At 34.7% G+C, this 24,770-nt stretch overlaps 2 protein-coding genes across 3 annotated transcripts; one reads left to right on the top strand and one right to left on the bottom strand.

The window, feature by feature from the left end:
• Positions 1 to 618: 618 nt before the first annotated feature.
• Positions 619 to 14,494, bottom strand: narf (nuclear prelamin A recognition factor). Of its 2 annotated transcripts, none has more exons than XM_087274887.1 (12): positions 14,234 to 14,494; positions 13,686 to 13,756; positions 8,701 to 8,766; positions 8,381 to 8,518; positions 8,173 to 8,305; positions 5,467 to 6,983; positions 5,243 to 5,420; positions 4,504 to 4,633; positions 4,100 to 4,172; positions 3,611 to 3,748; positions 2,392 to 2,549; positions 619 to 1,218 (listed from the first exon to the last, which is right to left on the bottom strand). In XM_087274887.1, the coding sequence occupies exons 7-12, from the start codon at positions 5,279 to 5,281 to the stop codon at positions 968 to 970; spliced, it is 789 nt and encodes a 262-aa protein (XP_087131013.1). In that variant the 5' UTR covers positions 5,282 to 5,420; positions 5,467 to 6,983; positions 8,173 to 8,305; positions 8,381 to 8,518; positions 8,701 to 8,766; positions 13,686 to 13,756; positions 14,234 to 14,494; the 3' UTR covers positions 619 to 967.
• A 1,310-nt stretch (positions 14,495 to 15,804) lies between these two features.
• cybc1 (cytochrome b-245 chaperone 1) lies at positions 15,805 to 23,906 on the top strand. The gene is given in 7 exon segments (NM_001002669.1): positions 15,805 to 15,905; positions 16,142 to 16,229; positions 16,322 to 16,363; positions 16,473 to 16,546; positions 18,638 to 18,734; positions 18,820 to 18,964; positions 22,929 to 23,906. Coding segments are annotated over 6 exon segments (621 nt in total). The 5' UTR covers positions 15,805 to 15,905; the 3' UTR covers positions 23,104 to 23,906.
• The last annotated feature ends 864 nt before the right edge of the window (positions 23,907 to 24,770 follow it).

Genomic DNA, 24,770 nt, shown 5'->3' with positions numbered 1-24,770 from the left:
TTCTAAGAAGGAAGAAAAGATTTTGAACAAGCGAAAAATGAGTAAACGATCACAGCATTTTTGAGGGAACTATCAAAAGGTAATAGAAACGTTTTTGTTTTTTTTAATGTTCATTAAAAATGCATAAATCTATGGGTATAACCAGGGCCATATAACCATGTTTTTTGCTATTTCTGCTGAGAATTTTGGTAAAAATCTGCGGATTTCTGCAGAATTATTTTGGGAGTATCCAGCGGAATATCATAACTAAACCCTTAATATATTAAATAAAAAGTAATAAATTACTGAATAAAAACTGAATAAATTCAGATTTACACATTTACTCAAGTTAACAGAATTAATAATGGGCTAAAAATCTGCAGAATTCTGTGAAAAATCTGCAGAATTCTGCGCGAGCAGTGTGGGCCTAGGTGTAACTTATGTATGTGCTATTAAAACAGATAATTAATCTAAATAATATTATAATCAGGGTTAAAATTAGTCCACGCATGTTTCATAGCAATAAATTACATTTTATGGTGGACGGGTATTTTTTTAATTGATTCATAGCACCAATATGTACTCGTTAGCACTTTTTTTACAGCAGTAATCAAACACAAACCATCTCCAGTACATATGTACAGGGTCCAGTAATCAATTTTAATAGTTAATAGTCAGTTTTTTGCCTTGTGTTATTGGTTTTGAAAACACTTTAGCATCTGTGTGATGGCTAGTTGCCTATCCATGCATGACATCATTTAGGTGCAATGGGAATAAAAGTTCCAGAAACTAGTGAACGAACGAAGTCTTCTTATTAATAAAGCACAGTCTGATTCAATGCATAGAGCAAGAAGCCTTTCTTTGGTCCTCCGTTCAGCTTTTCTTTCACTGCAGACACAGTGCAGTCCGTATGAACTTTAAGATGGCATTAAGCGTTCAGTCTTGATTGGTGCTGTTAATGCCATGTTTGGTTTCATACATGTGGAAATCACCATTGAATGTCAGGGTTTGTTATGTGAGCGGGCAGGTGTGTGTGGTCTTTGTACTGAGTGTGGAGGCTCTGCTGTGCATGTGGAGAATCGTGGCCATCCAGCCAGTCCTGGTAGAGGCGCTGGACCTCCAGATTGGTTTCTGGCAGTCGGACGGGTAAACTGCTGTAATGTTCTTCCATTTGCTGGACTAAAGTCCGGTCTGGTCGACCTCCCTCTCCTTCAGCTTGTCCTCGCCCACTTAAACAGCCTGAAAAGACAAAAAAAAGTTAGTTAATGCATCGAGTAACATGAACAAACAACGAGCAATACATTGCAGTATGCGTTCATGTTGGTAAAGTTAATAAAAATACGGTTGTTAATTGTTAGTTGATGTTAATGACGTTATGTTCAGTGCATTAACTAATATTAACAAGCATGAATTTGAATGTTAATAATAATACATTAGTAAATGAAGTATTGTTCATAATTAGTTCATGTTAGTAAATACATGAACTAATGAAATCTTATAGTAAAGGGTGTCCAATTATACTTTTATTTGTAATTATACAAGTGTACATCTAGTATTATTGTTATTAATGAATGGATATCATAATTAATTACTTATTTATATATCTATGTCCATCTAATAGTTGTCACTCAGAAAATGTTGACTTTATTATCATAAAGTAATTATCATTACTTTATTATCATTTCTATGACCATGCAAATACATAAATAACACATGTTTGCTACATAAACGCTTAAACATAAGAAACTGTTTTTTTTGTAGCAAAAAGAAAACTAACTATATTCCAGAACTTTTCCAGGCCTCAAAATTTTAAATTGTCCTGGTTATTCCAGCAATGATCATGCAAACCTTTTTGACAAGCGTATTTTGCAAATGACATTATTTAAGCTTGTAAAAATTGCTTAAAATATTAAAGCTTCTGTTGTATTTTTTTTAAATGAAAGCAACTTTGGTAAACAGAAGATACTCTTATTTCCAAAGACTAAAAAAGCAACCTTGAATATTTACTATTTTCCACAACAGTTCCAGCCCTTTCAAATAATAATAATAATACTGTAATATCAAGGTGTCCTTTGACAATGCAAACTCATTTGAAATATGCAAGCATGTTTTATGCATTTTAAAATCAATTAGAAAGAAGGAATTATTTTAAATTGTTATAATATCTTAACATGCCAAAGAATCCACTGTATTTATGTACAAAAACCGCAGTGTTTCTGAGAATAAATGATTGTGTTTAAAACGGAATTAATCATTAATTAATAATAATATTTGTTAATAATCTACTGTCTTATGACCATGCAAGCTTTGTAATAAAATATTTAGGTTTATTTTTAAATTTATAATGAGCCCCTAAAGTTAAACACCTAAAATGAAATAAATGTAATATTTGTTAATAAATGTATTTCATACCTCCAGGGCAGGATAGCACCTCTATTAGCTGGTAAGGAACTTTGCCTTTCCTCATTCTGTGCACTAAAGTCTGAATGTTCCGGAAGCCATAGACTGCAGCAAACTGCAGGAGTGTCTCTCCATCACGCTCCAGCGCCACCTCCTGGAAATCTCGATTCCTGACCGGAAATGAAACAGGCAATGCAAGGATTATTGGCCATAAGTGATTTCAACTTACATGGATGACCCATAAACAGCTATGGGAAAAATAAGATGCTTTAAATAAAAAATAAAACACTTGGAAATTCTCCTCTTCACTCCAATTACAGGTTTAGTCATGCATTTGTGTAAAATATTTTTTTTTGTATTGTTTGGCAAACTACATTTACATTTATTCAGCTAGCAGGTGATTTCATCCAGTGACTTACAACTGAGCAAGCATTCAGCAATTCAAAAGGAGAGGCAATACACACAAGTGCTAATTATACAAACTGTTATTGCTCAGAGAATTAAATGCTAGAGTAAGAAGGAAGGTTTTTTTAAATGTATTTAGAGAGAAAAGTGTTTCTCCAGTTGGTTTGTCAAGCCCACTCACCTGTGTGAGAGACACTTCATTAATGCACAATGTGTTTTTTTTTTTTTACTACTGATGGAATTTCCACTACACAAGCACATTCACCAAATAACAAAAAAGCCTATTCGCCAACAATGCTTGTATTTATTACAATACAAATATTTAAACTTAAGAAAGCAAACAACATTTTAGATTAAGAAAGCAAAATTTAGTGGAATAACCGAACGATGGAAATACCTGCCACTGCCATTTTCTGGAAAATGCTCTAAATCAGTGGTCCTCAACCACCAGGCCGCAAACCGGTAACGGTCCGTGGATCAATTGGTACCAGGCCACTCACTGGGTGATTAATTATTTTTGCTTTATTTATTCATTGTCGGAGTCTGAACAATCTTTTATTATAAAAAATCTATTATTTAAAAAAAAAATGACCGTATTCTCTCACATCGCCATCATTTGAGCGAGTCACGTGACAAGAACAGCGTCAACCGGTCTGCAGTGATAGGTCGGGGACCACTGCTCTAAATGACAATAGTTTTAGTCAAACTCATACAGATACCTAATAAATTCAGTACAACCATGGAAACTGAGAACATGCAAGGAGTTTCTTTATTATATCTGTAGCTGCCGGAGATCCCAATTAAAATGAACTGGTCCGTCTCTCACCTGAGTGTCTTGTACACAATGTCTTGGACATCTAGGCCAAAAATCTCCTTGGCGGCATGTTTGAAAATGTGTTCCAGGAAGCCTTCAGATCCACGACCTTCATGTCTGGTCAAACCCGAGTCACTGATCTCACCAATTCTAAACCAAAACACACACACACACACATAATTATCACATAACAGAATAATTATCTAGTCTCATCACTGCCTCTTATTGTAAATTCTATGGTTATTTTCAGGACAATGCCTGTTTTGACACCTGGGGTAGCAATTTTTGTTTGCACCAATTTGTGGTTTTACGTAACATAAATGGTTTTAGCAGTCACTATTTATTGCCATGGCACAAAAAAACACCTCAATAGTACCTAAAACCCAGTATTGGTGCACATTAAACTGAAACTTAACTGGCTAGCAAGCTAATCTGTCTTTATGGTACAGCCCCCAGAAGATCTACAGTGTTGTTGTTTTTTTTTCTATAAATTGAACTTACACATGATCCAAAGGAGCAGAGTCCACTTCCTCAACAGTGACTTTGCTTTGTTCCATCAGGTGGAGAATCTCTCCTAAAACCAAACAATCATTTAAGTGCGGTTTCAGGAGTTCAAAGATCATAAAAACACCCTCCACTCAAACCTGCTTCTGTTCTGGAACACACAACAGATACTGCTGTTCATTTCCAGGAAGGAAAGACCCAATGGGGAATTTTTAAGAATTCACAACCATTCAAAGGCTGTATTATTTGCACACTTTAACATAGTTTTACATCATTGTAGGCTTGAAATAAGAGTGAAAAAATACATATTTGGGCAACTAAATCCAAGCGATTTTATCTAGACCGGTTAAAAATTAATCTGAGAAGGCAACAGGAGAAGGAAGCCAGTATCTTAATCATACCTGACGTGAGCACACAGTCCACGTCTCTGCTCTCCAAGATGCTGTTGTAGAATTCATCTCTCACAGCTTCAAGCTTCTTGTCAAAGCAGGGTGCCACAACCACATGGAAAACCTGCTCTGGGGTCAGTTTCTACATACAAAACAGATACAGTGCATCACTAACAAGAAAATGAGCAGTTTACATGATTGTGATACATGTGATAAAATCAACACACATGTCTACTCGTAAAAGAAAAAACACTGAATTAATGAAAAATATTGCCCACACAACAGGCAAACTTTGGTCGTTTAAAAACCTATTAATACTACCACATGTAACCTCAAAAGATATTTTAAATCAAGGTGTGTATGTCAGGTTGTCTATGAAAAACAAAACCTTTATAGTAAAAAAATGCTTTCCATAGCATTGGTGATATTGAGTGTGTACTTATAAATTTTGATTCTTCTCTCAGCGTAAGCTCTAAAGACTTTTGAAATGACAAAATATTTAGCAAATTGATATGGAACTGCAATGCTACTTAAGCTGTGTGTTTTCTTGAAAATACCCACACACTTTACTACATTCCTCAGCCAATCAGAAGCATTCAGCAGCCCTGATTATAACTTTTAAAATAATACATCAATTTAAAAGAGGGCTACATTAATTGGTGCAAGTGTACAAATCAAAAATTAATTTTTTTATCTACAACAGTTTGCTTGATTATTTCCAGGGAATCCAGGACAGGTTCTCATCTCTCACCTGCTGTCTGGCAAAAAAGTTTTTCACCAAGGAGCCCATGATCTGTTGAGGTGATCTGGCGGTGCAGATGTGTGGTGTGACCACGCTACCAAGAACCCGCTCTGCATAGCGAATCCATCCTGCGCACAAACACAAAAATCCAAAACCAACAAAATTCAACCTGCAGAAATTTCCAACGCTAAAGTTTTACAAAAGCATAAAGGTACCATAAAGCAATTCAAAACCGTAAATATGGAGAAAACTGTGAAATGTGAGACACAGAAAAAGGTTAATTAACATATTTTTTTGCCACAAGAAAACCCTAATGTAAACAATGTGTGTTCTCCTATTCTCAAAATGATGCATTGTCATAGATCTATTTTGGATTAGGGTTGGGCGATGTCGACAAATTTGGCATTGTACGATGTCTAATGTGAAACATCGCGATGGACGATGTATTTGACAGTCCGGTGGCGAGGGGTGAGAAGGGTACAAAATTTATTTGAGAACCAGGAGGGAGAAGGGCATCTGGGAATCGCTATGCATTTGCGGGAGACTCCCGGAACTTCCGGGAGATTTGGGATGTCTGAATATCACGTTTAACAAATATAGTGAGATGCCATCCAGCGGTACATCCTTGATAAACTACCCAACGTGCACTGCTCACTGGAGCTCAGACGAGCGCATGACATTGTGTGTGTGTCTGTGTGTGGTCACGTGATGTGCGTTTTCAGCAGACGGAGGGCTGTTCAGAAATCCTAGGTAAAACACGGTGTGGATCATTTTCGTTCTAAAATGCCATTTTAAGACGAAGACGTATTAGTGTAAACGGGGCCTGAGTGTGTATTTTTCGCGAGCTGGAGAGGAGGATTGGCGATGCCGGCTCAGCATCATGTTGTAAATTGGCCATCAGCGATGGATGATGGCATTGTATATCAGCCCAACCCTATTTTGAATCTAACTGAAAAACTAATATTAACCCAACAGCTACACTCTAAAAAAAAGAGAGAAAAAAAGAAAATTACAAACATAATATTTTAAACCAACATATTAATAATTAACCATCTGTAAGAAACTAATTTCCAAACAAAAAGTTAATGGTTGTGTCTGTCATCAAAATATTGCATCAACAGGTGTCCTCACCAGATAGGACTAAGTTAAATGTATTGTAAAAGGCATCTGGTAAACACATCAGCTTAATGAGTTAATAGTCATTCATGAGTAACAAACACTGCTCTGGGGGTAAGGAGGAAAGCTATGAGGAGAGCAGGAAGGGTGTGTAAAGTGGCGTACACTCATCTATCTCACAGCTGCAGAATGCTATGGCTATCTAACCCAGTCCCACCCATTCACACACAACTGCACTGCATTCAACTTATCCAAGAGATGAAATGTTATGAGAAACACTAAGACTTGACGTTCAGACAGAAAATAAGGGATGCTTATTTTGTCTTGCAGGTTGCACATGTGCCCAGATGCAAGCTATAACCTTTCCTTTTCATTCAAACCTAATGATCCAATTAGCCAATACAGATTTAATAAAAGAACATGAGATGTGGAGGAAAATTTGTGTATTCCTACTTTAAGAGATGTAAAAGAGCATATACTTGAATCAGGATTGTCTTACCTGGACAGGAGGAGGTGAACATAGGCATAGCATTAGCGTCATGATGTTTACGACGATAGCGCTGAACAAATTCTCTCTGGCTTTCCAAAATGCTAAAACTTGCAGCTATGGTGGTGTCAAAGACATAATGAACCCCTGAGGAGACAGATAAAAGAAACCTTTAAAATGGCATCAAATAAATCATGTCTCGCATGTTAAATGGGTTTTATAGTCAAGTAAAGTTAAATATATTATTAGCATAAAATAAAAATTTGATTAAAAACAAATAATTAAAAAAATTATAAAATAGAAAATTATTGCTCAGGGACTGACACAAGTTTAAATCAAATAAAATAAATAAATAGAAAACTATTGCTCAGGGACTGACACAAGATCAAAAATAAAATAAATAAATAGAAAACTATTGCTCAGGGACTGACACAAGTTTAAATAAAATAAATAAATAGAAAAATATTGCTCAGGGACTGACACAAGATTAAAAATAAAATAAAATAAATAAACAAAATAGAGAAATATTGCTCAGGGACTGACACAAGCTTAAAAAATAAAACAAAATAAAATAAATAAATAAATAGAAAAACATTGCTCAAGGACTGACACAAGATTGAAAATAAAATAAAATAAATTAATTAATTAAATAGAGAAATATTGATCAGGGACTGACACAAGCTTAAAAAATAATAATAATAAATAAATAAATAAATAGAGAAATATTACTCAGGGACTGATACAAGCTTAAAAAATAAAAAATAAAATAAATAAATATTGCTCAGGGACTGACACAAGCTTGAAAATAAAATAAATAAATAATTTTAAAACTGCAACTAAAACATATATAAAATAAAACAACCATACTAAAAGGATATTAAAACTTTAACATTAATAAAGTAATATAATAAAATAATAATAATAATAATAATAAATTTTATTTATATTGCGCTTTTCTCAAACTCAAAGCGCTAACAAGAGCATCAACACACCGAAGAACATGAAATACACAAAAAAGTAAGAATGATAATAATGCTAAAAATATACATATTAAAAGAAGGCCTCATAAGTTATAAGCAATAATAAAAAGATGAGTTTTAAGAAGTTTCTTAAAACAGTTCAGGGAACTGGCGCTTCTGATACTTTAATAAAATTAACTTAATATATAAGCCAATATAAAATAATATTAGAAACTATACTAAAATAACCCTAATGTGTGCAAATGAGCATAGACTGCATTGCAGTAAATATTTGCCATGTGCACATCTTGACTCGGTGTCATAAAACAGAAAAACCAGCTGGATGTGTAAAGATGAAATATGGCGTCCAGACATACCCACACTCTTAAGGAAGCCACAAAGTTTCTGTGCAGCTGCTGAAACGTCCAACTGAAATTTAACAGCAAAAAATGGCACCGACTGTGGACACACGGACACTACGAGAATTTTGTGCTTCGAAGTGTCACATTTCTGCCAAAAATAAAAAGACAAATGTAAGATACATCGACAGACCATCTTTCCAAATCCATGACAGGCAAACGCTACCTTGTTGAGAGCAAGCACGTGATTGATCTCGTCCAGATTCTGCTGTGATATTCTCTTGCCTTCATCCTCCGATATACAGCCGTCACAGGACAGACACGCACTCAGCAACACCTGCTGAACTGAGGTAGACTCTCTCACCTGGGACGAAAAACAAATAAATTCACGTATCAGATTATGCACACGTCCAAAACAAATGAGGTTTGCATTTCTTCATCCAACCCCAATACAAACACAAACAAAACAACAGATGCAGACCGCAGCTTATCAGATTGCACTGTGTCTGATACACAAAGTAAATAAAATAAAAGACAATAGAGTACCTCTCCACTGGCAACACCTTTCTCTTGAAGTGAGTTTATACTTTCATCACTTTGTTTCTTGTTGCACTATAAAGTGGAACAGAAAATAAACCACAATGAGTGTTTAAGCAATACAAAGGTTACAAGTAGGCCTGCACAATATATCGTTTCAGCATTGATATAGCAACGTGACCATTCGCAATAGTCACATCGTCAGTATATGCAATGTTGAGTCTGGATTATAACTGATCATTCTGCAAGTGTTTTTTGAGGCCTGTGACTGTGTGAGGATTTTTAAACATTGAAGCGTATGAAACTGCACCATTTGTAACTTATTATTAACAGATATTTACAAAAGTATTACAAATTATTCACCATACATTTCATTGAATTGTGTATAAAATGAAGACTATGTGGTTTTATTTTACATTTGATTATTTAATTGCTGTTTACATAAATACAGTTTTACTTGTCAGAAAACAATGTTTACGTCATTTGTAACTTTTTCTTTAATGAATTTATCAACGCTTGTAGATTATTTATTATATTTTATGCACTTCAATACAGAAATATCAAAATCAATCTACAATTATAAATTCTTTCCAAATGGTTATTCAACTATTTTAGTGAAATTGTATTCATATTGCAATATATAACAAAAATTAAAACCGCATTATTAGATTTTTTCCAATATCATGCAGCCCAAGTTACAAGTATAAAGAATAAATCACATGAGGGGTCTCTGATTAAGATAGAAACAATTAGGAAATATCAGTGAATTATACACAAAAAGATTACATTTTTTGGGCAATTTATTCACACTCTGACCATCCAAACTGCCTGCAGGCGAGTTTTTTTCTTTAGTATAATGTTAAAGATTTTTAGATGAACCTGTGGTCCTTGGAGGTTCATATACAGAATAAATAATATACAAAATGATGCATACACCTAAAACAGCCAGAGAAAACAAATAAATACATGTGGCTTTTGATGCTGGACAGTTTGATGTGGCAAAGAAATATGGAGCCAGATGAGTCTCAAAAAATAATGCATTTACAAATTCCAATTAGTAAATTCAAAACACGATTCAAAAACACACAAATCCAATTAGTAAATTCAAAACACGAATAAACCAACACAAATCCAATTTATAAATTCAAAACAGGATTCATAAATACACAAATCCAATTCGTAAATTCAAAACACAATTCCAATTCGTAAATTCAAAATACGATTCAAAAACACATGAATCCAATTTGTAAATTAAAAACACGACTCAAAAATACACAAATCTAATTTTTAAATTCAAAACAGGGTTCATAAATACACAAATCCAACTCGTAAATTAAAAACACGATTCAAAAATACACAAATCCAATTTTTAAATTCAAAACAGAATTCATAAATACACAAATCCAACTCGTAAATTTAAAACACGATTCAAAAATACACAAATCTAATTTTTAAATTCAAAACAGGGTTCATAAATACACAAATCCAACTCGTAAATTAAAAACACGATTCAAAAATACACAAATCCAATTTTTAAATTCAAAACAGAATTCATAAATACACAAATCCAACTCGTAAATTTAAAACACGATTCAAAAATACACAAATCTAATTTTTAAATTCAAAACAGGATTCATAAATACACAAATCCAACTCGTAAATTTAAAACACGATTCAAAAATACACAAATCCAATTTGTAAATTCAAAATACGATTCAAAAACACAAATACAATTTGTAAACTAGAACCTAAAGTTCGTTGACGAACTTTGATGTTGGCTTGAGAAAGCCAACGTGACTGTGCCGGGGACTCAAAGGCAGTTGGCAGGAAGCACAGCGGTTGAGAAGTGGTTGCTAGGCAGTTGCTAAGGTGTAGCTAAGGCATTCCTAGGTAGTTGCTAGGGTGTTCTGAGTGGTTTCTAGGCTGTTGCTAGGGTCCACTGGACTGTTAATCGGAAGGCCTCATTTACATTTTTGATCAAATCGAGAGAGAGAGAGAGAGAGAGAGAGAGAGAGAGAGAGAGAGAGAGAGAGAGGACTGATTTGTTCAGGTTGGTTAATGCAGATCACTATAGTATAGTTAGTATTTATAGTATATATTATAATCTGAACAAAATTACATTATAATAAATATCATATGAAGAAAAATATTAAATTAAAATACTAATGAAACAATAGCACAGATATTTAGTTAATTTGTCTTTTATTTAATCAGTCTTATAATTTTTGCAGTTAATATAGAGTACAGTCAATTTACAGTAATTTGCAGCATTATATATATAGTTATAGTTATATAGTTATATACAGTTTACAGGAAGAAAATCGCATTAAATACAATATTAGGCCGTCTTCATCACGTGGTTAATTCTGACCAATGACGTTGTTCCACCCCACTGGCCACTAACACAATGTTATAATCTTAATATTTAGTTGTCATCACCTGGGTGATTTTATTTTTTTTTTTTGGTACAGCATAGGTCAAAAGCTTGGCTTTCATTGTCATTATCACAAGTGAGGAGAAGGCTCTGTTGCGGCACAGAATATTGTTTTGAAAGAAATATCTGAAGTAAACTTATGTTTTTGCTAACATAAAAGGGGGATTAAGAAATAATCCTTATAACCCTAACCATAAATGTGTGTATGTGTTATATATGTATATATGTAAATATGTATGTATATATATACATACATATATACAGTTGAAGTCAGAATTATTAGCCCCCTTTTGATTTTTTTTCCCCTTTTTTAAATATTTCCCAAATTATGTTTAACAGAGCAAGGAAATTTTCACTGTATGTCTGATAATATTTTTCTTCTTGAGAAAGTCTTATTTGTTTTATTTCGGCTAGAATAAAAGCAGTTATTAATTATTTAAAAACTATTTTTGGGACACAACTATTTGCCCCTTTAAGCAATTTTTTTGATAGTCTACAGAACAAACCATCGTTATACAATAACTTGCCTAATTACCCTAACCTGCCTAGTTCACCTTATTAACCTAGTTAAGCCTTTAAATGTCACTTTAAGCTGTATAGAAGTGTCTTGAAAAATATCAAGTCAAATATTATTTAATGTCATCATGGCAAAGATAAAATAAATCAGTAATTAGATATAGGTTTTTAAAACTATTATGCCTAGAAATGTGCTGAAACAATCTTCCCTCCATTAAACAGAAATTGGGGAAAAAATAAACAGGGGAGCTAATAATTCTGACATCAACTGTATGTATATATATATATATATATATATATATATATATATATACATATTTTTACTGTTTGTAAATAATTGTTGTTAACATTTTTGCTTTAAAACATTATAATACTGTTTTTGCACAATAAATAAAATGTGATTTAAAAAGGTCAAACATTGTCTTTGTTAGAATTTACACGTGATTACAACGGTATAAAGACGTTCAGGTCCGACCGGACCGAATGGAAAGAAATTGTAGGTTTTGAAGATGGATTATTAGTTTTGTGGCAAGGACATAGCTGTTTTAGAGGGTTAAAATACAGATTAAAAATAAAGTTAGAATAATTTTATATTAAATATGTTTATTGTATAATATACGTGAATGTTCGCATGGCTTTCATTTTCATTATCACAAGTAGAGGAGAAGGCTTTTTCACGGCACAGAATATTCTGTTTTGAAAGAAATATCTGAAGTAAAGTTATGTTTCTGCCAACATCAGACGCATGTATTTTAAAACTCACAGGGTAGCAGACAGAAATGCATGCGGGTCGATTCCGACGCGGATGATTCTGCATCCAGATCAGTTTTATTACGCTTTATGGAGTTCACTGCGAGCATAATATGAAGTGCCTCTTAAAGGGCCATTACTAAATTACAAAGGGCTCAAAAATAGTCTCCTGGCGCCATCTCGTGGACACTCTGATACGCTTTGAGTCTGAATTTTACAAATTTAATATAAAAAAAATATTTATAGGAAAACTGTTATTTATAATTACACCAAATTAATATGACAATTATCAGTAATTTCAAACACATCTTTTGGCCAAATTTGAGGATTGTATACTTTTTTATATGCCCCAAATACTCGATACAATTTTTAATTAAAAAAATTTTTAATTCAAAAACTACAAATCTTATCGGCATGAGGACATACAGCAACCATCTCATGAGCAAAAGACAGCTTTTGACCAAATTTGGGGCTTGTAGCATCTAAGCCCTGGGAGGAGAAGCGATTGCTTTTTTTGAGTCAGAAGCCGGAATAATAATAATAAGAATAATAATAATAAGAATAAGTTTAAGTAGCATTACAGTATGTTGGCTTTCTCAAGCCAACATAATTAAAAACATGATTCAAAAACACACAAATCTCATTTGTAAATTCAAAACACGATTTATAAATACAAAAATCCAATTTATAAATCAAAAACGCATTTTATAAATACACAAACCTAATTAGTAAATTTAAAACAGGATTCAAACGTACACAAATCCAATTTATAAATTCAAAACAGTATTCATAAATACACAAATCCAATTCATAAAATCAAAACACAATTCATAAATACACAAATCCTATTAATTTCGCGAAAATATTTATTATTTTCTTGTGAATTCACACATTGTTTTGCATTTATGAAATGTGTTTTGAGTTTTCAAATTACTGTAGATTTTGTAAATGTGAAATGTGCTGTGTCTGTATGAATTTTATTTTGTAAATGTATTATTTTTGAGACTGATCTGGCTCCATAGAGCGATAAACGTAATAACATTGTAAAAAATGTTCCTTTTCTTGCAGACTGATTATTTGGCTTTAAAGACCTTAATGCAGATACAAGTGCTGGAAACATTGACTTAATTTTATAATCATTAAAGAAATGTAGTTTCAACTAGAAATGATCCTTAAAATTTGACCAAAGAAAAGAAGATCTTAGGCCTGAGGGTGAGTAGTTAAGACTTCATGGTGAATCATCGCTTTATTACATTATTTAAGAGTAGTGTGAAATAATAAATAAGAATATTACCTGTTTTGTGCAGTTCTCACACTTTTCTTTCTTCCGTCCAATTTTGACTTCAGACATTGTAATGGGAGACTCTGAAAGATTCAGTGCCATAAATAATTCCTGTGAGTGAAAGTTAACAGACGCTTTCTGGTTTTATAGAGCATTATGGGTGTTATGTGACCCCAAAAACACATATTAATCATGAAGAGGGGGTTAGAATTAAAATAGAGTTACAGTAAAGCCAGCTATAAACCTCAAATATTGACACAAGCACCAATTTAAAGGAAAGGTGATAATTTAAGGTTCCCATGATGTGCGCTATTCAGTTTCACCCAATTGCTGTTTTGGGGATTTTCATGCTTTTGTACATAATGACGGGTTTAGCAGTTGGATTACATTCATCTTCTCATAGGGAGATAAATAAATGACAGAGAACAAGAACTTCGGTTTCCTTAGATAACCCGTGGCATTTACACAACAACCTGTACCATAACCCAACACTGCAGAATCACTGAGAACTGAAATAAGCCACAAACAGTAACAAAACAGAAACAGGCCTCGTAACTCACGTTAAAAAAATCATATGAAGTCCTTATTGTTCAGGGGAAACCCAGAAGACACAGCAGAGCACAGCAGCAGGAACTTCTCCTATCGACACTTAAAGGCTCGAGCTGGTCATCAGAAAACGGCGCACTGCGGTCATAAAACGCTAATGTTCCTCTGGTCATCCGTTTCACAACTCTGAATAATCCCAACGGGCCACACTCTCGGTAGAAGGATCGCGTCTCGGCTTCGCACCAGCGTATCCGTCTCCATTGTCCTTTAGCGGTGTCCGATTCGTGAATGAATCGTCCTTATGAGTCGGATCTTATCAACCAAATCAACCGTTTGTGAGTCACCGACTCAGTGAATCACCGAATCGCCTCTTTCATAAACGATCAACTGTGAGCTCAGTCTTATGACTTCTTATGATGACTTATGACGCCTGGTTTGTCATAAATCGAAAAAATAATCTAGATTGAATAATGAAAAAACCTCCAATACTCGCTGTGATCCGGATTAGGGTTAACTATGCAGGTTAATAATGTTTAAATCGAAAATTGAGTAACTGAAAAACTGAATAACGTTTTCTTTTTATAATGAGGCGATTTATTTTGCCTCAAAACATGAGCTGATTAAAAAAATTCAATAAGCATATTGTTCATATTTTAATAGTATCATTATACAATATGATTGATTGCACAACGTTATAAATTTGTTATGACGTAAAAACCATTTGATTTGTTTCTTTGAATCGATTCTTAATATTTTTGGAAAGATTTGGAATTGTTTAATAACAAAAAAATGGAGCATAAGATGGAAATTAGTTTATTTGATGTATAGTCTTATTCTGATAATGAGCACTTGAATTGTAAAGGACAATACATTTTTAATTTGTTTATGTTATTAGGAAAATACCATATACATAAGAAAAAGTGGGCTCACTGTAAACCAAACCTTTCCCATTTTGTGAATGGCTTCAAGCCATATGCAAATCTTTTAGAACAATCACAAAACAAAAAATCTAATCCTCTGAATTTAATTTAATGTAAAACGTCTATTTTTTCTTTTCTTTTTCAAAAACTATTTTAATATGTACCTTTTGTTCGTGTGACATTGAATTAATTGAAAAAAGAACCGATTCATAGAATCAAACTGTTTGAAAGAACCGGTTTGCAAGAATGACTCGCATGGATCGATACGCATGCGTGATTCAGCAACTCTGGTGTGAACTCCCCCTGGACCGACCAAACAATGTCATGTAACCGCATATAAAATGATTTGATACAGTTAGAAGATTTGAGGACATAGAATTGGTGCTAAAACGGGTTGAATTAATAGCCATTTTCAAATAGCTTAATATAGTATTCAATCTATCGCTTAATTCGATGCTATTTTTTTTAGATTATGCACGTGCCACAACTCACGCTCTCTCTGAACTTACAATATATTCATAATCGTGTAGAGGAAGGAGGCGTCAAAGTACAGAAGGCGGGTCCTTCAATAGGTTTATCCAATCGGAACGCAGGCGGAAGTTAACGTCATCAGAAGGCGGGGTTGAGTTCGTTTTGTGAGCTACACATTTTATTTCCTTAATCTGTTTTTCAAGAGTTTTCCGTTGCAAATGTCTACATTTAAGATTAAATAAATATTGAAATCAATTAGATTCATTTATTTAAAGAGAGAAAGCAAAGCAACGAGGTAAGTGATGTCAGATACTTTCACGTGCTGTCAGTTAATAACAGGAGATCTGTGATCACGTTAGGGTGTTGTCTTTGTGCTTGTTATTAATATTTCATATTCTGTAACTCACTGTTCATGATACACTTTTGTGTTTTGTGTACTAAGCCTGTTCTAGCATGTTATGATTATTGTGATGCTACAGGAAATGCCCAAAAGCACCTATTATTAACATCTTTGTGTTTGTGTTCTAACAGATGGGCTATATGATTGTAGAAAAACACACATGTGAGCTTCTTCATTTGAAGAGATCTCCTGGAATCAGATCTTGGTCCATCCTTGTTGGTATGAGAAAACTGAAAACCGATTTTTGTAGAGTTGTGTAAAGTTGAACGTGCAAATATCTTTAAATGTCTCCCTCCTTCCTCTTTTGACAGGAATAGCTTCAGTTGGACTGGCAGCAGCCTATTACAGCTCTGGTGAGAAGCGTTTCCTCAATGTGTGATTACCCTGGAAGTGAATAAAGCAGAAATAGGAAGGATTATTGTTGATCTGTGCTGCTCATTTATCTGTTTCCTTTTGTTGTAGACAGCATATTGTGGAAGATGTTCTACGTGACGGGCTGCTTTTTTGTAGCCTTGCAGAATATGGAGGAATGGGAGGTGGGGAGTTGTTTTATACATGCTTTATCCATCTTTATATTTGAAATTTACTCACTGGCCACTTTATTAGGTGCACCTGTCCTATACCGAGATTTAGACCGCTTGTTTGAATGGCTTTAAAGGGTTAGTTATATTATGTTATGAATTACTCGCATTTGCGTCATTCTAATGCCACAATTTAATTGAACGCAAATGAAGGTTGCACGGTAGCACTGTCGCCTCACAGCAAGAAGATCGCTGGTTTGAGTCCCGGCTGGGTCTGTTGGCATTTCTGTATGGAGTAAGCATGTTCTCTCCGTGTTGGTATGGGTTTCCCCCGGGTGCGCCCCCACAATCCAAAGTCATGTGCTATAGGTGAATTGGATATTAGTGTATGAGAGTGTATAGGTGTTTCCCATTACTGGGTTGCGACTTAAAGGGCATCCGCTATGTAAAACATATGCTGGAATAGTTGGTGGTTCATTCCGCTGTGGCGACCTCTGATAAATTGGAGACTAAGCCGAAGGAAATTGAACACAAATGAAGATGTTTTAGATGAATCTAACGGCTCACTCATCCTCCATAGATGTTCAACAAGATGTTCAAAGTCTAGAAAAGGAGCCAAAAACATGGTCCAAACATTCCATGTCACTTCAGTGGTTCAACTGTAATCATATGAAGCTCCAAAAAGACTTTTGCATAACAAAAGACTAAATAAAAACAGTTTGCAAATAACTTCTCTTATGTGTCAGGTTAGCAGGGTGTGCGTATATGACTCCATTAGAGTTAGCAGCAAAACATGCAAGAATAGTATTACCTGTAGTAAACGCACACCATAATCTGATACAAAAGACATTGGTTGTTTTTCTTTTTTTTTTCTTTCATTTCTGGGCGCACTAACCCTTTAATTCTTCTCAGAATAAATCCATGCTATCATGTTATTTATTTCAAATGTTTATTTTAAAAAGGGTGAACTGTCCCTTTAAATCAACCCCAATTCCTCAGTTTGAGCTTCAGCAGATCATTTGAATATTTGTCATTTTATGTTCAATTAAAACGAGAGTAAAGGGAAAATATATTAAGGTAAATAGACTGGGGGTTGGCACGTTCTTCAAACTTGTGGTTTTATATCAAGAAAGAGTTGTATGCTTGTGCTATATCAGCAGCACTAATACTCATCTGGAAGGCACAGATCAAAACAAAAAAGCAAGATTGGCAACCGTTCACTCCACAGTAACCGCCTCAAGTCTCAGAGATCTGACATGCTCCAACAATGGCAACCAAATATTAGAAAATTTGACCACTGAACCTCAAAGACTTTGTTTAATTTAACAAAAATAAGGCGTCTTTAATCGACTGAGTATGGGATGGGGGTGGAGGAGATTTCCACTGCAACAAAATGCACCGCCTAGCTAATAATGATAGAAAAATTATTAGTTCAGAAAAATAAAACAGTAACTCGCAGTCAGGGGAAAGAACTCCAAACAGGCTAATTAATTAATGGAGAGGGATCAAATATAATAGATGTAATTGCTGAAAATGAATCAAAAACAGACTTCCAAAAGGAAACAAAGCTGGACAGGTCCAAAACATGTGAACTAGATTTGCAGGTTCAGCATGAGATTTGTCATAGGTTGTATCAGTGTTTTTCTTACTTCTATTAAACAGAAAAGATACTTAAAAAATGTTAGAAACCTGTAACCATCGACTTCCATAGTTTTTGTTTTCTACTATAGAAATCAATGGTTAAGGGTTTTCAGCGTTTTTCTAAATAAAGTCGTTGTTGTTCAACAGAAGGAAGAAACTCAAAGATTTGCAACCACTCCAGAATGTTTATATTTAGGTGAACGATCCCTTTTAGCGTATAAACTGTGTAAAGTCTCATTTGACCATCATTCCTGATAGAAGTAAACTTACATTTCAATAGACTTCCCACATGTTCCATTAATAATACAGATATTCTATTCTATTCTAGACAACATCTACATGCCTAAATGCATTGAACTGCTGCCATGTGATTGGCTGATTATTTGTAGAACATGTGTACTTAAATTGGCCAGCGAGTGTATGTTCAACTGTCATAACTAAAAATCTGGGTGGCTTTGCTCGTAGGAGGCAGTGTTTAATAAATCCAAGAACGAGATTGAACTGAAGACCTTCAGTCTCTATACCATGTTGTTGACTCTGTGGAAAAGTGGGCACGAGAAAGGTGAGTTCAGCCTTAGCTGTCATTATTTGTATTTTTTCTTTTGTGAATTATATCTGAGGCAAAGCGTTTGTTTTCTCCGGCTCAGTGCTGTTAGATCTGCGGCACCTGCGGGACGTCAGTGTTCAGGAGGAGAGAGTGAGGTATCTTGGGAAGGGTTACCTGGTAGTGCTGCGATTGGCTACGGGCTTCTCTTACCCACTTACACAAAGTGCCACACTTGGGTCACGCAGGTATGAAAAGTAGTTCCTTTCAGAGTCCTATGATACGGTTAAAAAAACAACAACAAAAAAACCCCCCAGTAATTTATTCAGTAATAAAGTGTGTATATTTCAAACTACCAATAAGAGGTTGAGCTACTAATGTTTTTTTAAAAATTAGTAATTAATATTTAAAAGATATTAGTAACTTCAAATCTCTTATTGGTTAGATATATGTATTTTAGTTACTAATAAAAGATTTGGATGTACTAATATTTTTATTAATTAGTTTCTATGTTTTTAAATGTTAGTAACTCCAAATCTATTATTGGTAAATTGAAATTTATGTATTTCAATAAGTAATTAAGTTTATATATATATATATATATATATATATATATATATATATATATATATATATATATATATATATATATATATATAATGTATATGTATGTGTATGTGTGTGTGTAAAATACACACATTTTTGGTGTAAGAATTAAAGGGAAAGTTGACCCAAAACTGACCATTGTCAACATTTTCTCACCTTCAAGTGGTTCAAAATCTATGGAAGAAGATATTTAAAAAAAAAAAAAAGCTGGAAACCTGTTACTTAAATATCTAAATACCTAAATATCTTCTTTTATGTTCAACAGAAGAAAGAAACAAAAGTTTTAAATGCGTAAATAGTAAGTACAATTTCATTTTGGGTGAACTATCATGTACACTTTAAAATAAAAATAATAAAAAATAACAATATAAACAATAGTTTTGAAAAGTGGCAAAAAAAAAAAAAACCAAACTTGATTGAGGGGCCAAAGGTAAATATAGTTGCCATGGGCATGTTTTAAATTTATTTAATAAAATGGAAAGGTAACTAGAAAACACTGCTTTATATGAAGTAATACAGCTTATTTCATTTACATTTTATAATGAACTTACCACAGTAAAAACAATCTCATTCATAACAGAATGGAGTCACAGTAGTTTTTACCTTGATTTGCTCACGGATGTCTTCTGCATAGTCCTCTATATGTCCAGTGACTTGTGACTCTTTACATTAAGAAAAATCACATTCATTCACAACATTTCATTGAAACATTTAATTTTAATCAGCTTTTTTGTAGCTCAGCAATAAAACACCCTCTTTATCATTCTTACCCACTTTAAGATGGGATGGTGGGCCAAATCAAAGGCTACAAAGGGCCAACATTGGGCATCTGTTTTAAACTATTCGTCAGAATGCATTACTATCAAAAAATAAGTAAACAGCAAAAGCAGAGAAAGCTTGAGAAAGCCTCGTCTGAAAGTCTAAAGTAGTTTAAAACTTTAAATCATTGTAGTAGATTTTAAGGTTGAAACAGACGGGGGGCCCGTTCGCTACGCCACTGATTAGTATATTGTTTGTATTAATTGGCATGTTGTTAGTATGTCTAATGTAAAGTCAATGGCAGTTTTTTTACAATGGAAGTCTATGGGACAGTTGCTAGGGTGCTGTTAGTGGTTGCCAGGGTGTGGCTATGAGGTTGAAAGGTGATCAAAAAGTTTGGTCCAACGTTAAGTCAATGGGACTTTTCCGAATTTTCCCAGACAGTTTTCGGAAAACTAATGCCTAGTTCACACTAGAGGATTTTAAGCCTGATTTGAGCCCGATTTGGAAGTTAACGAGCTCGCCGACAGATCGGGCTGTGACCGGGAAGAAATCTGCGGGTGCTCGGCGCTCGCCGCTCTTTATGTGTGAACTACTGAGCAACGCATCAACGAGGCTCGCTGACCCGTCGCCGACACCTCGCAGACGGAAATCCAACATTTAGCATGCTAAATATTCCAGAGCAGTCGGCCGACTCAACCCCACGCGTGGTCAGATGTAGTGACGAGCTACAGCCAATGAGAGAGCATATCAGCATGAGCTGAATGGCTGTGGGTTCAGGAGCTCAGCAGAAACATCTGTGATTGGTCAGAATGGGCATCGGCGCACTCGCTTCATTCTGCGCTAACACAGACATGAGAGTAGGATATATTAACAGTGGAACTAGAATTCTGTAACCATTAGAATTACCATACTGCTCATTCTGACCGTTCTCATATGAAACGCCATATTGTCACAACATATTTACATTCAAAGCTATTATTGAGATATTAAAATTAAGCTTTGAATGTCTGGCATCATATTTAATGACACCATTACCCTAAAAATATAATATTTTTTTGTAATACAGCCTATAAATATGTAGTTAAGATACTAAAACACTTAAAGGTCTTGGCTTTCATTTTCACTTTCAAACAGGAGCTATTTAACAGCACAGAATATGCTGTTTTGAAAGATATCTGAAGTAAATTGATGTTTTTGCCATCAGAAAGTTTTGTTTATGTTAGCAGGAAGTTGCCAGGCAAGAAAATGCACACACATTTAAAGTCACAGTGAAAGTATCAGACATGCATGCAGTCATTTTAACCAATATGGTCATTTAAGGCAGAAATGCTCAGTTCTTTACTGTTTTGTAATAAAAAAAATAACAATGTCAGAAAGAAGTACACTGATAGTTAGAAAACGGCAGGTTGTTATAAATATGTTAGTTTTATTTCAAAGAGTTATAAAATTACAAAAATTAAAAACTCTCTGTGTATCTATCCACTCAAACCTTGCAGATGAGTGATTAATCCACTGATAAATCAGCTGATTTGACGATGTTTTTAAATGCTTTCTGCAAAGCTTGAAACGCTGTCAGTGATGTCATCAGCACACAAGCAGCCAATAATGTTCAGCTTTTTTCTGACGACTCCTCCCTCAAATTTTCATTGGCTGTGGTTTGGTAGCTTGAATGAGCTGATGGGGAATGAGATGTTGTCAGATCATGTAGTGTGTGACCCCCTCTTGTGGATCGTTCACGGAGTGTTGCGTAGTGTGAACACCACAGAGATCAAAAGACACAAAGTCAAGTCATGTCGTGTGAACAGCACAGTGATCTGCTGATGTTTAAAATCCTGTAGTGTGAACTAGGCTTTAGTTGGACCAGTTGGAAAAGACATAGCAACCCGAGTCAGGCCAGTTTGTAGGTTTGGAGTAAGTTTGGTGGTTGTAGTATGAGCGGGCTAGGAGGAAATGCATATAGAAACTAGTCTCAGAGTGAAGTTTATTTATAAACTAATTTCGAGAGGATCACGTGCTTATGATTGCTAGCGGCTGGATCCGCATTATATAATTCTCAATGCACCAATCAGATGACTCCTAAGCTACTACAAATACCCTGGGTTACATTCCAACGCTATCTTCGTTTTGAAGAATCCCCTTATCCACCCCTACTCCTTCTAAGATCGGTGACACGGTGGCCCAGTGCTTAGCACTGTTGCCTCACAGCAAAAATGCTTCTGGTTCCATGCTTTAGAAAACCAGCAGGCGTTTCTGTGCAGAGTTTGCACTTTCTCCCCGTGCTCACGTGGGTTTTCCCCGGGTTTCTTCCCACCGTCCAAAAACATGCAACTTAAGTTAATTGACTAATCCAAATCGGCACCATAGACATGCTCCTAGTAAGTAGTTATCTCTTAAGAGCAAATCACTATCTGTTCATCGGTTACTACAGCAGGGGAGTTCTCAAGATCCACCTGAGCTTAAACTCCCCCCTCGCCTTGCAACTGGAGGGAGCCCCGGGCTCAGGGACCTTTTAAACTCAGGGCTATCTCCTGGGAGAGCATGCCAAAGTAGCTTAATCATCAGCTAAATGTGAACTCTTGATAGAAGAAGCTGGAAGAAGAATAAGTTAATGTAGCGGAACAGTACGTTAGCTTTCTCAAGCCACCATAATTAATAAAAATTCTTGACAAAACTGGACACAATTAATAATTTCATTTCAATTCACAATATTGCTATGACGTTTAAAGGAACGTATGAAAATAATACAGTATAGTACATTTATTTTACACTCTTCAGTTGTTGTTTTTCTTTTTTGCAATGTGCTTGACAATTGCTGTCATTAAGTTAGTTTGGCTTTTTGTTCAGTGATGTTGAGGCACTCGCTGCACTTCTGAAGCGCTTTTTGGGGCTGGAGGAATTACAGCAACGTTTGGCGGACGATGATTATCCTGACGATGATGACGGCATTGAAGATTTGGGTTTGGGTGATAGCAGTGATTCACAAGATGATCCTGATGGTGATGATGATGAAGAACATTAAAAGCCTCATGGAAAGGTGGGAAATAGTGGACGACACTGGATCAAGCCTCAAACTAAAACAACCAAACATTCCAGTCGTACAAACAACCTGATGACAATCTCCAAGCATTTTCACTTGCATCTTTAAAGAGGATTTCTCGTTCACACTTTACAGTAAGACTCTGGGTGTTGATGCATTTACTAACATGATCAAAGAGCAAACAATTCAGCATTTTTTAATCATAATGCATACATAAAATCCAAAGTTGTACTTGTAAACATTTAGTTAATGCACTGTGAGCTAACAAGATCTAACAATTACGTAACTAACGTTGGCAAAGATGAATAAATACTGGAATACATCTATTGTTCATTATTTGATCATGTTAGTAAACGTTAACTACTGAAACCTTATTGTAAAGTGTACGCGATTCCTCTGTGTTCTGCTACGTGTATAACTGATTTGACAGTTAGCATGAATTTTGTATTGGCCATTTGCTTATACTCTGCATGCATCTCCCCATCACACTGTGCCTTTATGCAATGCATGAGTACGAATGTAAAGAGCGGATATGGATTTAAACTTGTTGAATGTTTGTAATTTCATCTTTTTGTAAATATGTTAATATTGTTTTTTTTTTTTTTACATTTTTTTTATTCTGAAGCCAAAAAAAGTATACAAAATACATCACAGCTACTCAAATCTTTAAATGGGATGCTTTTAAAAATGAACGTGACCACTTTTTTTTATTTGGTGGACGAGTATATTTTGTTACGGATTTTCAGTTTTGTTTAATAAAAATAGAAATATAAATTGGCTTATAATAATGTTTATTTTATTTTGGTTGCATAAAGGGATTTTTATATACATTGCATATTAAATAATAATATTAATAAATGTACTATATCAAAGTCCCTTTAAGGCAGGGGTGTCAAACTCATTTTAGCTCAGGGGCCACATGAAGGAAATCTATTCCCAAGTGGGCCTGACTGGTAAAATCATGGTATACACAGTATAACTTAAAAACAATAGTTTTTTTTTTTTTTATGCGATCAACATAAAAACATTACACTGGAGCCTGAGGACAACACGCTCTCATGGCAAGTTGTAACTTTTTGATTTAGTGGCTAATTCATATGAATACGATCTCATTCGTACAATTTAGTAGGATTTGCTTATCCACCAATGACGTTTGGGTTTAGGGGTGTGGTTGGGTGCCACGCCTTCTTTTTTTTTTTTACGTTGTATATTTTCGTACGACTGAACTCGTACGAATTAGCCACTAAACTGACTTAACGTGAAATAGTTACGTTTTCTTGAAAACACCTCAGTGTGGTATAGCAGGGCATAGAAGTGGTCTTTCTCTTCGAGAACGCTGTCACACTGATGCTGATTCAGGCATCAAGATCGGATTAAATGAACAGTTTGTAACAGTTTGCGCCATTGCGCAGTTTCTTTTATTGAAAAATTGCATCTCATTTTTATACTTTACAGAATCAATTTGCTGGCCAGATTAAACCTGTTTGCGGGCCGTATGTTTGACACCCCTACTTTAAGGTATTCTATGGTCTTTGATTTGATGATATGCTAACTATTATTATATTTAAAGGTATGTTTAGTATTTTAGGACTGTGAAATGACATTGTGAAACATGTATTGTTCTCTGATGAGTCCACCTTCACTCTCTT

This window comes from Danio rerio, chromosome 12 (genome assembly GCF_052040795.2).
Source record: "Danio rerio strain M-AB ecotype USA chromosome 12, GRCz13ab, whole genome shotgun sequence".
Classification (NCBI taxonomy): Eukaryota; Metazoa; Chordata; class Actinopteri; order Cypriniformes; family Danionidae; genus Danio; species Danio rerio.
The sequence above is the reverse complement of the archived record's forward strand: the minus strand, read 5'-3'. Positions and strand labels throughout refer to the sequence as shown.

What these genes read in the sequence shown, in the direction of transcription:
- narf (XM_087274887.1), bottom strand. Translation starts at nt 5,281, where the DNA reads ATGGGCTCCTTGGTGAAAAACTTTTTTGCCAGACAGCAG. An exon ending in ATTGTGTACAAGACACTCAG is followed by an intron (nt 2,550 to 3,610) that starts GTGAGAGACGGA and finishes ATTTCCGGTCAG; the next exon opens with GAATCGAGATTTCCAGGAGG. An exon ending in GGTGCTATCCTGCCCTGGAG is followed by an intron (nt 1,219 to 2,391) that starts GTATGAAATACA and finishes TTGTCTTTTCAG; the next exon opens with GCTGTTTAAGTGGGCGAGGA.